At 34.0% G+C, this 14,579-nt stretch overlaps 3 protein-coding genes across 4 annotated transcripts; 1 reads left to right on the forward strand and 2 right to left on the reverse strand.

Annotated features, from left to right (window-relative positions):
- Positions 1–1,726: 1,726 nt before the first annotated feature.
- Positions 1,727–3,059, reverse strand: LOC131672054 (uncharacterized). Its single transcript, XM_058948986.1, has one exon. It carries the CDS (start codon positions 2,981–2,983, stop codon positions 1,727–1,729), a length of 1,257 nt encoding a protein of 418 aa, XP_058804969.1. The 5' UTR covers positions 2,984–3,059.
- A 1,239-nt stretch (positions 3,060–4,298) lies between these two features.
- LOC131672042 (spermine synthase) lies at positions 4,299–10,971 on the forward strand. 2 transcript variants are annotated; one of them, XM_058948973.1, is made up of 8 exons: positions 4,299–4,453; positions 5,028–5,316; positions 5,707–5,818; positions 8,560–8,682; positions 8,790–8,944; positions 9,025–9,114; positions 9,173–9,364; positions 9,450–10,971. In XM_058948973.1, exons 2-8 carry the CDS (start codon positions 5,035–5,037, stop codon positions 9,594–9,596), a joined length of 1,101 nt encoding a protein of 366 aa, XP_058804956.1. In that variant the 5' UTR covers positions 4,299–4,453; positions 5,028–5,034; the 3' UTR covers positions 9,597–10,971. The 2 variants fall into 2 exon arrangements, with proteins under 2 accessions (XP_058804956.1, XP_058804954.1); XM_058948971.1 differs by lacking the exon at positions 5,707–5,818 and adding an exon at positions 7,266–7,377 and having other exon boundaries at positions 9,450–10,962.
- Positions 10,972–11,162: 191 nt separating this feature from the next.
- LOC131672044 (uncharacterized) lies at positions 11,163–13,779 on the reverse strand. The gene is made up of 3 exons (XM_058948974.1): positions 13,347–13,779; positions 12,153–12,615; positions 11,163–12,075 (listed from the first exon to the last, which is right to left on the reverse strand). The coding sequence occupies exons 1-3, from the start codon at positions 13,443–13,445 to the stop codon at positions 11,594–11,596; spliced, it is 1,044 nt and encodes a 347-aa protein (XP_058804957.1). The 5' UTR covers positions 13,446–13,779; the 3' UTR covers positions 11,163–11,593.
- Positions 13,780–14,579: the final 800 nt, after the last annotated feature.

Consider the following 14,579-nt stretch of genomic DNA (forward strand, 5'->3'; position numbering starts at 1 on the left):
ATATTGAGTATCAATTAGTCATCTGTGCATTTAGAAATTCAGCAGTTCGTTTGTTAATTTGTGATATAATTTCATTTAAGACACCTTTATAATTTACATTTTCTTTCATCATTTTCCAAATCAATTAATTTCTGTCTATGAAAAGAAATTGACCATAGCTGTTCGAGTCATTAGTCCATTTTACACATTTTTGCCTTTCCATACGTCTCAATGGTGCCATTAAAGTATCGTCACTAAACCAATAAATTTTAATTCTTGGTATTTCTGCAAAAAATCTTTTACCATAGTATATTCTCATAAAGATTACCTTACTACAATGTATATTGTTTCCCGTGTGCAGCTGTTGTAGAGAAGTTAAGCAACATGAGCCATTGAAAGCATACAGTAAAAATTCATTAAAGTATATATAGGAAGAGATTGTAAGTCATCGAATATCAAATTGGCAGTCTTGACGTCTCCATAACAAATAACTATCGCTATGTCATTGAAGGTACGACCACACACTTTCGGTACATTCAAATTTATCATTTAAAATAAAACAAGAAACTTAGCTACGATTATTGAGCATTTATAGTAGCTACATACTAATCAAATAATTTACCCATTGGAACAAATATTCGTTTTTCAAAAATACCTAGATAGAGCTCAATAAAAGTTTTGCCTAGCCGATTTTCTACTAATATTGATGCTACGTGTAATTTTGCCGAACTAAAGATTTCAAATAAATAGCATCAAAATATATACCTTTAATGCACAAATTTCTAATTTGCCAGTAATGTATTTTACTTCACGTAACAACAGCGAGGTATGGTCAATTTATCTTCGACATTTTTTTATAATTCTGGTAATATATTACGTATTAATTAGTCATTTATGCATTTAGAAATTATAATATACATTAATAAACTTGTTTTTTTTGTAAAATCCTTTTTCTTTGTTTATGTAAGACACCTATGACTCAATGAGATAAGGTACAACCTTTAAAAAGTATAAATAACATTTATTTTCTGAATAGTCGCGTCTTTCTGAATCCTTCCTAAAGAACCCCACTTTTTCGTTCGAATTTTTTTTTTTTTACAGTAATCGATTACTTGAAAGTGCAATTCAAGGAATCTCTCTGCTACAATTTTTACATTTTTTTCTATAATATAATCTTCGGAATTTATTGGACTTTCTTTGTGAGCGTTATTATTATCAGGTTTTTTATTGACACCAATTGTATTTCACAACATTTTGGAATACACAATTTCTTGATACTCAAACTCTGAGATATTACTGAAACAACCAAATACAAAATTCTTACGAGCTTCTTTGTTTTATAACTGCTATAAAAATATATTTTGATCTCAATGAAATCTGTAAAAAATTCTTTATCTATTACGACGGTAAGAGCTGTAAATCTGGATCAGAAATATAAGATCATAAATAAAGCTGACTTTGCTGCATGTCTTTGTCAAAACCTACTTTGCCTTGAACTTAATAACTAAGAATGATTTGTCAATTTCATGACGAGATATAATAAGATAGTTTAAATATAGTATATGACGTGATGAGTATAGAAAATTTACTATTGATTGGCAATAATTTTATATTGATTCTTACAATGAATTTCAAAAAACTTGAGGTTCAAATATGAATATAGAGACGTGAAAAACACGAATGTAACAAAATTATTATATACTTTATTATAATTATTTTAACAGTAACATACATTATCAATTATTTATCAAGCAGCTAATAAATTTTCAGCTCTTTCAACTATCTCTTCAACAATTTCTTTAATTTTTTCCCTATAAATCATATCTTTCTGGATAACATCTAACACCACACCCACACGATCTCTGAATTGAAGTTTCACATAATTATCAGAACTTTTGGTTGAATCACTACTTTCTTCACCTTCTAATAGAATTATTGGAAAATATAGCAAAGCGGTAACAATACCTACGATTCTAATTTGCTCGAATTCATAAAAAATACTGTTTAAAGTTGGAAGTTCTGCTTGATAGTGGTTTTCCTTTAGCTTTTTGCATAGTGCTTCGTGATAATAAGTCAATAATTCCGTCTCATATTGTTTTCGAAATATTCTTCTAGTAGTCAAATAAAAAAGCAAAGACACATCGGTCATGATAGGTGCATATCGTATTATCTGATAATCCACCATGAGACATTTAGGTAGAGGTTTTGAATCATCAAAAAGTAAATTATATGACCACATATCACCGTGACAAATTCCATTCCTCATGGATTTCGAGGGAAGTATTGCTTCGTAAACCCGGTCACATACTTGCCGAATGAGAGTAAAATCTAGTTTCAGGTGCTTAGCTACTGCAATGGCCACTTCAACGCCTGCCAAACACCAATCGTAAGTTTTACCTTCGCGCAAATAAAGTCTGTCAGTTAGTATTTCCGGATAAAGCTCAAGTAGATTTTTTCCAAGGCGTTCTTCAGTTAAAATCGAAGCCGAGTGCAATTTCGCTAAAGCTAGTAAAGCAGCCTTCACAAAACGGATATCTAAAAATTTTTCTTTGATGTTAAAGTTTTTAGATTTCAAATTTTCAAACACCATCACATCATTTTTCACTAAGAAGCACTCTGCGCCCCAGACGCTGTCTTCGACACTTGCCACCAACTCGGGAACCATTTTATTGTAATATGTCGTTTCTTTGCGAAATGCTCCGGCATCTTCAATTAACGATACTTGAGAATCAACACCATAAGGCATAGATTTTACAAAGAAACTGTGCTCTTCTTCTTGACCGACAGTTTCATTGTAAACAGTGACAATAAGATTTCGATGGGCTGCCATAAATCCAAGATTTTTGCCTGGGAATTGTTGAAGTGCATAGCTAATAATTGTGTACGATGACCCCAAGGCACGATCTACGATCATCTGAATGTCTTCTTTGATGACTACATCCGCGATTGATTTAGTAGATCTTTCAATGTTACTTTCATTTTGCCGAATGGTTTCGTTTACCATTTCCTTAAATTTCTTTGTGAAAAATATAAATTTATATTTTTGTTTGAGGTGTGAAACTTTTTACATATCTTTTCGTTTTGTTCTTATACCTGTCAAAAGCGCGAGATAAAGTCATTAGCACACTTAATATAATGACTGATACAGAGGTAGATAAAGTTTCCAGTACATGATGTTGGCTCAAGCGTTCAATAACATTGAATTTTATTTACATTAGATAATGCAATACGCAATCTTAGAAAAAGTAATTAATGTCGTCATTTGCTTTTGTTAAGAAAAATGAAGATAAACTAACGATGTAAAGATAAGGCAATATTAGGCTCACGTGATGAAATTTGCTAAATTTATGACTACGCAAACAATATGCTTACGTACCTATATGTGCTATCAGTATAGGAAAATTTCGTATGACAAAAAGTATAGTCTTAGGTTATATATAGTCTCCGAGAGATCTTATTAATTTTCTATTAACAAGATACAAGTTTTCCAATATTTATATTCTCCGTAATTAACATATAATCTTGCATTCGGTCGTTTCAGTCTTAATTTAAATTATTTTTAATAATTATTCAATTTTATTAAAAATTACAAACAACTACAGAAATCATAAGACATCACGTTTTGCCTTTTTGTAATGACGGAGAGTGTTCATGTAATTTTAATAAATCCTTGGTTAAGAAGGTCTCTAATACATCGTACGATATTAAAATTATAAATTGAAAATAAGCTTGTAGTTTAAATAAACATTAAAAAAAAACATTGCCGAATCAATTCATTTTTCGTGGAATTCGTCATATAATAGTAATAAAGCGTTCCAATTCATTATGATGAAACTCAGTAATGTAAGAAAATAATCAAAAGTAGTATGAAGAGAAAATAAGAAATTATTGTAAAAGAACATATAATTTGGTATGCAACTATTGATATTTAGTTTTAGGTTCAGTACGTTATTTAAATATAGTGTATTAGAATTAGTACACCAATTATTATTAATATGTGTACCAATTCTATGCAGTAAAAAATTGTATTCTTAGTCTTCTGCAGATTTGTAATCACTCTAGTCCTACACCAGACATGCGTAGGTTTTAATAATAAAAAATAAATAAAATGATTAAAAAATGTAATAAATCTCTAATGTCTACATGGTAAACGCCTTTATTTATGATATACATTGTTACGAAATTCATAACGGGTAATCATAACCGTAACTGGTTAATACGAAAATTCTCCAGACAATCTAGGGAGTTACGCGACCCTTGTATCGCGCAAATTTCCCCAGGACCTCGCACGTGTTTATATATAGCAGAGACAGCCAGTACATAAAATTTTAAGACTCGCGTTAGTCTGCGACTGCTGCGGTAGCGTCGACGGTCGTCGCTTAGATTTCGTGCGCTTGTCTGTGCTTATAATATACAAACAGCATTGCCTTTGAACTATATTTTTTCCTTGAGTTCAGCGTTGACACCACTCGAGGTTAGTATCTTTACAATCGAATGTCATTTTATTAACAAGTATATCTAATAGTATAAGATCGTCCTACGATTCAATACTCCTATTGTATTGAATAATTGCGGCGGCAGCACCCACCGTTGTCCGACCCTTAGTCAAGGCATAAATGTACATGTCTGTATAGTATATCCGTGTAAATACATACACGAGACGATCTATCTTTAACTACTAGGCACGAATTGTATTCACGCGACAGGTGAAACATTGTATCTACTTACCCTTGACACATATACACTCGCACGACCCGGTTTATTAATTCAATTATATAATGCACTTTTCGCTAATTTCAATTTCTTGCGCGCGAAAATGAGAATTCAATTTTTCGTGAAAAATTAAATTTGTTCTGCTTCTCATGCGGGCAAGTCTCACGTGAGAATTTTATAATGTAGAATGGGCATCCTTTTCTCATAGATGCGAATGAGTCGTCTATCACTAAATCCAATTTGCTACTTGACTAATTTGATAATTAGTGTATCCAGTTGTCTATAGCGCGCCTATCTTTCTTCTGTCAATGACCTTGTATTTTATTTACTTACAGAATAAACATGGTTGCGCACACTGTACTTCTGGACTTTACTGTTCCATCCAGTCAGGTTATTGACATGGAGAAAAGGGCCAATCTCAAGGCAAACATTACAAATGTGCTCAAAGAGCACTTTGTTGGTTTGAAGCACTTGACAGAGTCAAATGTTGATGGTAGCCTATTGATTTTATTTACGGGACCAAAAAGCAGCATTATCACTGTGCGTGGCTATCCAGAGGGCTTGGTTACTGTCAATATTGAATACTACAAGCAGGATGAGGAGGAAGCTCTATTGAATTTTGAGGTATTATTTTCATATATTGCACAAATGGTTTCAATAATCGTCAATCAATTTTTAAGGCTCTTTTTCACAAAATATCATTAGTGTAGGATATTTTCACTTAACTTACACAATTTAAGAAAAAGAAGTACCAACTGAGACTTTGTTCCAAAGAAAAAGTGGTTCAAATTACTGAAGCTTCAATAATGAATTCATGTATAATTCAAAAGGACATCACTTTTAAGATTTAGTTGACACTTTTAAGTAGTGGTTTCTTTATACTTTTAGTTCATTTTTCAATGTATAAATCAGCCAATTGCTGAATAATAATGTCATTATTTTCTACAATGAAATCTAATTAAGTAATATAAAAACAATTTGAAAGAGCCCAATATAATCAAAAGAATATTGTAGCAATGGCGTGACTTGGAAGTCGATGTTGCCGAGGCTTTGAACAGCCAACGCAGTAAACGTTTACCACCAGTAAGGCGAGGAACCATATATGATCTCTATCTGACCCTCTCAGGTAGAAAATGTTTTGCCTCGAATGAATGTTCATTCTCGTTTGATCAATCATAAATATTGAAATGCTTCTTGAGACATACTAGGATCATTTTCATGAAATACTGTCATCATTAATCTTTATCATTTTCATGAAATACTGTCATCATTAATCTTTATCATTTTCATGTATTATTAACCCTCAAAAGTATCCTCTTGTGAATTTTGCATACTGTTAATTACAAATTTTAGAAAGGTAAAGATGCCTCTATAGATGCATTATTTTTTCAATGTGTGCATTTTTGTTTATATGCATGAGAAGGTTCGCTTAGATTCTTATAAGAATATCTGCCAATTGAATGTATATTAATTCAATGCTATCAAAATTTGAATGATGAGTGTACAACTAAATAAGCACTTGATTGGTACAAAATGAATAGTACAAATAAGCAAATCTTCATTCTTTCATTTTTAAATGATCCTCCAGCCCTAACTTGAATGGATTAGGATGTTTAGAGGTATTTCCTATTGTTCTATATAGCCTTTGAGGGTTAATGTTAATTTACATTAAAGTAAATCGCTTGTTTAAGAATGCAAAGTTAGTTCTTTTATTATAGCACTTCATTTTTACGTTTTACAGTTTAAATTTTACCGTTTAATATTTCTAGCACTAGATTTTTCCCTATATTGTACGCATTATAAAAGAAGGTATAATAGTGCACGCCGCACTTATCCTAAACTTTGCGATTATACTTTTCTGTTTACTTATAGATTTATTTTTATATAATTAAATTCAGTTCGAACCTATAATAATATCTTTCGTTTAATTTTGCGCTTTTTTGGTTTCCAATTTGAATACAGTTTATCGCATCCAGAAAAATGATTTATTGATAAACGATAAGACAAAAAAAGGAAAGTATAGTTATTATCCGTCATATCGTTAAACGAAACGTATATCTACAGTGAAAATTTTTAATGAATTCGATTAGGTGCACTGTACATCAATTCTTTCTCTTATCATTGAGATAATGCTATTAACTCATCGGGAATTCCAGAGTGATATTATTTACCTAGCATTGTCCATGTTTTTACGTTTAATCTAAATGACGATGCATATCAAAGTAACTTACTAGTAATGACGTTTTTTACTGTGGAACATTAAACATTGGTGTTGATTTTTACAACTTGATTTGTCGTTCTGAGTGGTATTTTGTCTGATCAATAATATTTTTTTAAATTGAATGCCACCACCACACTCACCCAAACAATGTACAATTAATTATGAAAAAGAACAAGCATGCGATCGGGGGAATGTGATTTTTTGACGAACTTTACGTGTGTAAAACAGAGTGAAGAAAAGAAAAAAAAAGAAATGAGATACAGTGAGGGAAGAACGCCTCACAGCAGTGAGCCGTTATACATTTTTATTTTGATTGTTTTGTTCAAATTGGTTGGCTGTTGCTGGTATATAGTCGGCCAGAGACTTGGAGACGGCATTACAGGCAACCACATCTGCCAGTCGATCGCACTCGATTATTCCCATAAAACGCGGTGGCTCATACGACAGATACTTTCCTACCGCTGGTGAGTTTTTTTTGTTTCATATTATGTTGCCGGTCGAACACGGAAACGTCTATCGATCTGTCGATTATACTATTACTTATTGACTGTGCTCATCACAACTATGTAACTTACAATTAAGCTCAAGCTCAAGCACGTAGATTATATATTACATGATATATAACGTATATAACACACTCAAATACATGACAACTAATTATATAACAATTTAACTGTATACTTTGATTGTAAAACAGATTATAAAACACTTGTATACCTACACAACTGGGTTTTCCGTCCGTAACTTTGTCCTTTCCTTTCTTACCAATGTCCATTTGGTTTCTTTGGCCTAACAATACAATGTATCGCTTCGCGATTAATTGCCAGCGAAAGATCCTATCTCATAAACTTGCATTATTGATTTCAATGGCTGCTTATCTCTTGATCGTATAGCTCGGAGAATGATGCGGAATGATGCGTGATTGGGACATTACAAGGTGCACTGTGTCGCTGCCTTGTGCATTTAACGGTTGAGGTCGTTTCGGTTGACTTCGCGTGGTTTATTTTACCAGCCGCGGCACTTTCCTTTACATCAGCCGCTCGCTTTGCATGCTACGTGTTTGTGCCTGTGCTTTACCTATTGCGCGCGCGTACACACGCAGACTCACACAGCCGCATCCTTTTTTCTGTGCATGCTCGATTGCTTGGCCAACAGTAGGACTCGACGCTTCTGTTTCACATCCTAACATCTCCACATGTGCTTCTTGAAGCTCGCTTTGGTGAAAATGTTGTAGACTGTTGAGACATTTTGACGCATGCTCGTACGTTCTGACGCGCTTTGAGAAGAAATATATCTGCTATTTATAAAGTATTAATGAGATTCGTGTCTCTAATGATACACGTACATTTCTCAAATTTTTGCACTCTAAGATATACTTTTTCTCTCGCAGAATGACTTATCGTTCGTAATTGTTACCAAAAACTATCTGTCGTGCTCATGTTCTCTAAGATGAGTAAAATTTTTGGTTTAACGTACATTGTACATATAAAAGCAATATATGGCGTAATGTCGATCGTGCGCATACCAATCATACGAGCATGACCTGCTTACTTCGTGCGAAAAATTTGGCAATATAATATCCAAAGAGCAACTGCAACGGCAGAGCGGCAATGAATGCAATTGAAAAAATGGAATTGTTTTAAAAGATGAAAGATTGCTCGAGTACGACATCGACAAGCTGGTGTTCGAGACGCGCTCGCCTTATCAGAAAGTGCAGATCGTCCACTCCAAGTCGCTCGGCAACATGCTTATTCTCGACGAGCTGCAAAGTGAGTATAAATAAAGTGTTGCTTTAATAATAAAACCGCTTGGGAGCGGTTTCGCAACTCATCGGCCTTCTTTCACGCGTGTGTTTGCACGGCACGCCCGACCATAGACATGTCGGAAGCGGATCTTATCTATACGGAGACGCTTATGCAGAGGGGCAAAGAGAACTACGAGGGTAAGGAAATCGTGATTTTGGGCGGTGGCGATGGCGGCCTTCTCTGGGAATTGCTCAAGGAGAATCCTAAACACGTCACCATGTTGGAGGTCGATACGCCTTTTCTCTTTCTTTTTCTTTGAATATTTGCATACTAGACTTTTATTCTAAAGGATATTTCACATTGCAGATCGACGATGTAGTGATGAAAGCTTGCAGCCAGTACATGAGAAGCGTTTGTGGAGATTGCCTGGATAAGAGAAAAACTCCCAAATATGAGGTAAATGGCATGTGAACACTGTTTCCTAGAAAAAAAGATGTACTCTAAATTTTTTCAGATCATTGTTGGAGACTGCGTCAAAGCCTTGAGTCACATGATCGAAGAAGGACGTCAGTTCGATTACGTTTTCGGAGATCTTACGGACATTCCAATTAGTACAACACCCCAAGGAGATGCTTGGGATTTTATAAGGCTTATTTTGAACTCATCCATGAAGGTTTTGAAGCCTACTGGCAAATACATGACTCACGTAAGTTCATGATGTTTCAATTGACTCGTCAGCTGAGTCTGACGATCGATTGAAAAATTAATTCATCTTCTGCTTTTAAAACTAGGGTAACGGAGCTTCCTGTCCTGAGTCACTAAAGATGTATGAGGATGTACTATCAGATCTGTCGATGCCGGTAAAGTTCACCAAAGACAGCGCGTTCATTCCATCCTTCTTTGAAGACTGGATTTTCTATCAAGTCTCGCTTAAATGATGGAGTAGAAAGAAGCTAGACGCAATGAGAATTATGGCAGACCGAAATCACATTACACCAACCTTCTTATGACCCAAGCTAATCTTTCGGTTCAATGTAATATCAAACCTATATTCTGGTTCCTTTTCTGATATTAGATAGCATTTTCATTCAGGGCAGATTAGTTTCTAAAGCTTATTTACAAAAACTGATTGTAAATATCTTGCGATCATAGAAAAAACATAACCATGACTAGGGGGAGCTTTACTGCTTGGTAATTCTTAATTGCGAAAATCAGTATATTCATAAAATGATTAAATCATTTTCTTAAATAGCTTAGACCGAAAAGTTATACTTATCAGCCCTTATGTTCCATAAAATAGACGTCTTAATGCCAAAGAGCATTGTTATTGTTGAAGCTACATCGTTAACGTCATTATTAAAACTTTGCGTATAAGTACAAGATAATTGAACGTGTCGTTAAAATTGGATTATTGATCTTGCTATTTTACTCGCCTAAATACTTTTTTCGTCTTATACAATTGTCGATAGACATAGTTAAAACGAAATATAGCGATTCTAAAATGGAATTGAATAACTAAGTTAGGTATGATTGTTAATTGAATAATGTCAGGTATGAATGATTTGTTACGAAGAGCCTGATTCTCTGATGCGATTGCAAAATATGCGATAATTTTGTCAAACATTGAATCGCTTGAGAATGCTTAATAGAGGTAGCTTGTCAAGCTGGCAACAATGCAATCAGTTAAAATAACAAATGTATTCTGTTAAACGATGTCTACTCTTGTTAGTATCATTTATTATTATAGTACTCTGCATTGAAATAGTATTGATGTGCCACAAAACAGTTTTAGTTAGATCTGCTAAAACTACGATGTACCATCTAGATTATTCAGCATACACCTCAAAAAGCTTTTAAAAACTTCTAAATTCTTCTTTTGCTCTTATAAGTTAGAGAAATGTGTATTTAATGAACGGTTACCAATTGCAATGAATTTTATATAATATTTTCATAGGAAAAAACAAAAAGAAAATAAGTCAATATTTCTTATTTCTCAAAGAGATTTCGTCACATTATTGTCGAATATGTTTCTATCAAACATTTAAAATAGTTCAGTGCCATATTTCAATTATTTTCGTACACCGGTGAATTGTCCATTTCAGACTGCTCCAATAGGCTGTTATTTTTATAAAACGCTATTTTCTATAGTACAAAATATTCGTATACCTATTTTTCCTTGAATAACAAAAAAAAAGAACTTATCGTACACTTATTATATTTGTACTAAACGTGCAAAGTGTGTACGTTGAAAAATTTAACCATAAATAAACAGTAAAGGGGGCAGTTTTAGAGAGCTTAACTATACAATGTATTATCGATAAAGAGAATATTAAAAGATATATTTCAATCGATGAGAAGATTCGTGTATCTCTTTATTTATATGATTCACAACAACTTTTACATGCTTAAAAATGCGTTTTACAATCGATGCAGCACGATAAAAGGTACACATTTATGGATTATATTAAGGCAACTATTATAAAAGCACGCGTGCGAATGGCGATACAGTATCTATATATCATATTGTAAGTATAAATCATGAATGCACATGCGTTGTCGAAATGAATTTGTTAACCTAAAACATTAGAAATAAATAACATCCGTGAAAGAAGAAGAAGAGGAATATATAGATAGTGAGAGAGCAAGGTAGCAGAAATGGTAAATCAGACTTCTTGATTCACATTCCATACATATTTCTTCGATGGAATATTATTGGCCCCTGAAAGGACTTGGTATTAAATTGTAAACCAAAGAAATTTTAATTCCCTCGCTAATATATAATAAGTAAGCGTATAGGAGCAATTCCTCTCTCTGCTTCGTTCTCTTTTTTTCTAATAAATAATTATCGACGTCCTTAGCCTTTTTTTGTTTGTTTTGTCACTTTTGTATTACGTGTAATTCTGCGTGCAATAATTCCTACAAGTACATCAGACTTTTACGTTTCTACGGGAAATTCGCGGTACAGCCGACTATTTGGTATGCTGGAGAACTGTCCGATCTCGTGAATGATTGGCTCAGTCTCGGTCTCGGTCAGAATTTTCTGCAGCCATTGCTGGATTTGTATTGAGTGTTCAATTTTATTATTATCAAATGCTTTGTCGAGATTATTATCGTTGCTCTTAACTTCGCTCGACTTGGAAACATTACTTTCGGTATTTCCATTTTGTTGCACCGATGGCTCGATGTTAGCGTTCTTAGTCTCGAACTCAAAAAATATGTTTTCGCTGTATTTCTCGCTTGTACTTGGAGTCTGAGGATTAACGGAATTCTCACTGCATGTTGGGGATTTGATTTCCACGAAAACCATGTTTCCTTTCAAAGGTGACTGCTGTACGGAGTTACTGGTGCTCGTGCCACTGCTGGCGCTCGTCGGTGTCGCTGGCCTGTCCACGATTAATCTTGACGGACCTGCTACCGCTAAAAATGTTAAAGGAAGTTGAACATATTTACGAAGCATGTCGAGTGTGCGATATGCCGTTTGAAATCAACTCTACCTGGAGGAACAGCGTCAGTCTCTAATTTGCAGGTCTCGCAGGATGTGCAATTGAGATTAATAGTGATATTTTTGGTGTGATTGCCGGAACTATCGCGTTTCCGACGAATTACGCTGGTCACGTCAATTTCGTTGTACTTCTCGGTCTTGAGCGATTTGTCAAAACTAACTACATCCTCGCTAGTCTCCAGATACTCCTCGGCTTTGTACGGCTCCGAGTCGTTCACGGCTATGCTGTTCGCCAACTCGATTTTGCCGAAATTTAACAAACGCTCGATCAACTCTTGCTCATTATCGAGCTTCGCCTCGAGATCTGAGCTAAGGGCTGGAAGTAGTTCCAAATTTGATTGGACTAACGACAGCTGCTGTCTGTGGATGGCCTCGACTTGACGTAGCAGCTGCTTCTCGCGACCTTTTAGGGCTTGAGCAAGTCGTTCAAAGCAACCCTTTATGTTATTTCGCACCTGTGAAGTAGAATTTTTAATTCACATATCCTTGATGGAAAATGACGGTTACAATGTATTGTCTCATATTATCTCATAAGGTTTCTATACTATTTAAAGATAACCATTGTTCCATTTTAATTATCGTCGAATTATTTACATCTCGATCAACACAAGGAAACAAATTGTTTCGCATAAATAACGGCAGAACGTCAGCTATATATATATATATATATATATATATATATATATATATATATGAAGAAGAAATCATATGATATTCTGAAGAAATCAGAGAACTGTGATGAAACATTGATTATTTCCAAATATACTTTAGAAAAAATATATGTAAAAGGGTTAAATTTAACTCAAGGATATTATCACCTAGATGAACGCGCTCTTAAAGCATTATCGATTACAAATATGCAAGACAGAAAACGAGTTTTCAATATATATTTTTAGAGCTGTATTTTTAATTTTAAGTTTTAGTAGTATATGAAAAGTCTTGTAAAGTAATAGAAGCTGTTTTACAAATGGTTTTAACAAAAATAAATAAACGAGTAGAAAAAGAACAAGAAAAATTCAAACAAAATTCATCCAATTTTCTCTGAGCACCAAAATCACTTATAAATGTATAAAATAAATGTATATTTAAAAGCACGCTACTCGGTTAATGAGCAACATTCTCCTTTTTTCAAAATGTTTTGAAACAATGCAGCACTACAATAGAAGATAATGTATCTACTCCTCACATGATCAGCCGTTTCCTCCAACTGCCTCTTCTTGTGTGATATCAGCTTAACTCTGGCCAAGCTCTCTTTGTTGAGCTCATGGTCCTCGTCGACCACCATAATTTCACATAAAAGAATCACTTGAATCCCATGCAAACAACTGTTTTCAAACTGTCGTCAATTCCACGAGAGATTACGTCAATTCCAAGGAAGACAACGGCAACAGCAGCAGTACTATAGTTTGGCGTTGTGCTGCAATAGTGTGTGCAAACCTCCGCGTAAGCAGAGCAGCTGTAGCCTGATCGATGGGATGAAGGAACTCGTAGCCACCACGCAACACATATTTTCACTCACACACGAGCGCCATCCTTTTCTAGTGCATTGCGATGTGGTGATGACGCTCGCTCGTAACGCAGCAAAACAACCGGTTGGCGCGCGCTGTTCCCGCGTGGGGCGCGACTATTCAAGTATTGCATGCGCAAACCGACTCACTGAGCTTATGCTATATATATTTTTTCTTGTGTTAATTTTCTAAAGTGGGACACACTTACAGTTTTGCCTACGTTGGCGAAATTCCTTATGGAGACAACGACTTTTCAACGCAGACGTTTTTTCTTGTCATAAAACACCTTCGTCTCAAATCCATTTTAAATTATTAAAAGCATAGAAAACTTTTACATTTAATAAGAATAATCATGCTTCTAAATTTATGAAAAGAAAAATTAATGAAAAAATCAAGAATTTATAGTGTCAATTTAAAGCATTGACTAGATTTTGCTTAAAAGACACTATCGTAGATTATATTATATTTAAATGTTAAAAGATATGTATTAAATAATAATCATTGTGTTGTTGAAGTTTACAACATGTAACGAAACGAGAAGAGATAACGTGAAAAGTGTAAAATACATATATAAATCATTTCGAAGATTATATACGATTGTATATACCAACGCATAAGCTTGGCATAAAAGTATGTATATTCAATGACGCAAAAATTCATGTGAATAGTGCACTTGTATGGTTATTGATTGAATGCTTGAGTAAGCAAGTCAATGATTCTTGCTTCTAAACAATAATTCCACAACACTAATAACCGTTTTTAAAATCAAATAACAATCAGAACCAAAGTTAATTATATATATGATGTAATACAAAAAAATTAATAAATTCCAATAAAAATATACCTTTAGAACAAACGCTGCGATTCGATTGGTTAAATGTCAGTAGAACTATTCGTCCATTACAGTCAAC

This window comes from Phymastichus coffea, unplaced genomic scaffold, assembly GCF_024137745.1.
Source record: "Phymastichus coffea isolate CEN01 unplaced genomic scaffold, Cenicafe_Pcof_1.1 PCOF00141, whole genome shotgun sequence".
Taxonomy (NCBI): Eukaryota; Metazoa; Arthropoda; class Insecta; order Hymenoptera; family Eulophidae; genus Phymastichus; species Phymastichus coffea.

Excerpts from the sequence above, each read along its gene's own strand:
- LOC131672054 (XM_058948986.1), bottom strand. The coding sequence starts at position 2,983 with ATGGTAAACGAAACCATTCGGCAAAATGAAAGTAACATTGAAAGATCT.
- LOC131672042 (XM_058948973.1), top strand. The coding sequence starts at position 5,035 with ATGGTTGCGCACACTGTACTTCTGGACTTTACTGTTCCATCCAGTCAG. Across the intron at positions 5,317-5,706 it reads AAGCTCTATTGAATTTTGAG|CAATGGCGTGACTTGGAAGT; the intron begins GTATTATTTTCA and ends AGAATATTGTAG. Across the intron at positions 9,365-9,449 it reads CTGGCAAATACATGACTCAC|GGTAACGGAGCTTCCTGTCC; the intron begins GTAAGTTCATGA and ends TTTTAAAACTAG.
- LOC131672044 (XM_058948974.1), bottom strand. The coding sequence starts at position 13,445 with ATGGTGGTCGACGAGGACCATGAGCTCAACAAAGAGAGCTTGGCCAGA. Across the intron at positions 12,616-13,346 it reads TGGAGGAAACGGCTGATCAT|GTGCGAAATAACATAAAGGG; the intron begins GTGAGGAGTAGA and ends TCTACTTCACAG. Across the intron at positions 12,076-12,152 it reads GACTGACGCTGTTCCTCCAG|CGGTAGCAGGTCCGTCAAGA; the intron begins GTAGAGTTGATT and ends TAACATTTTTAG.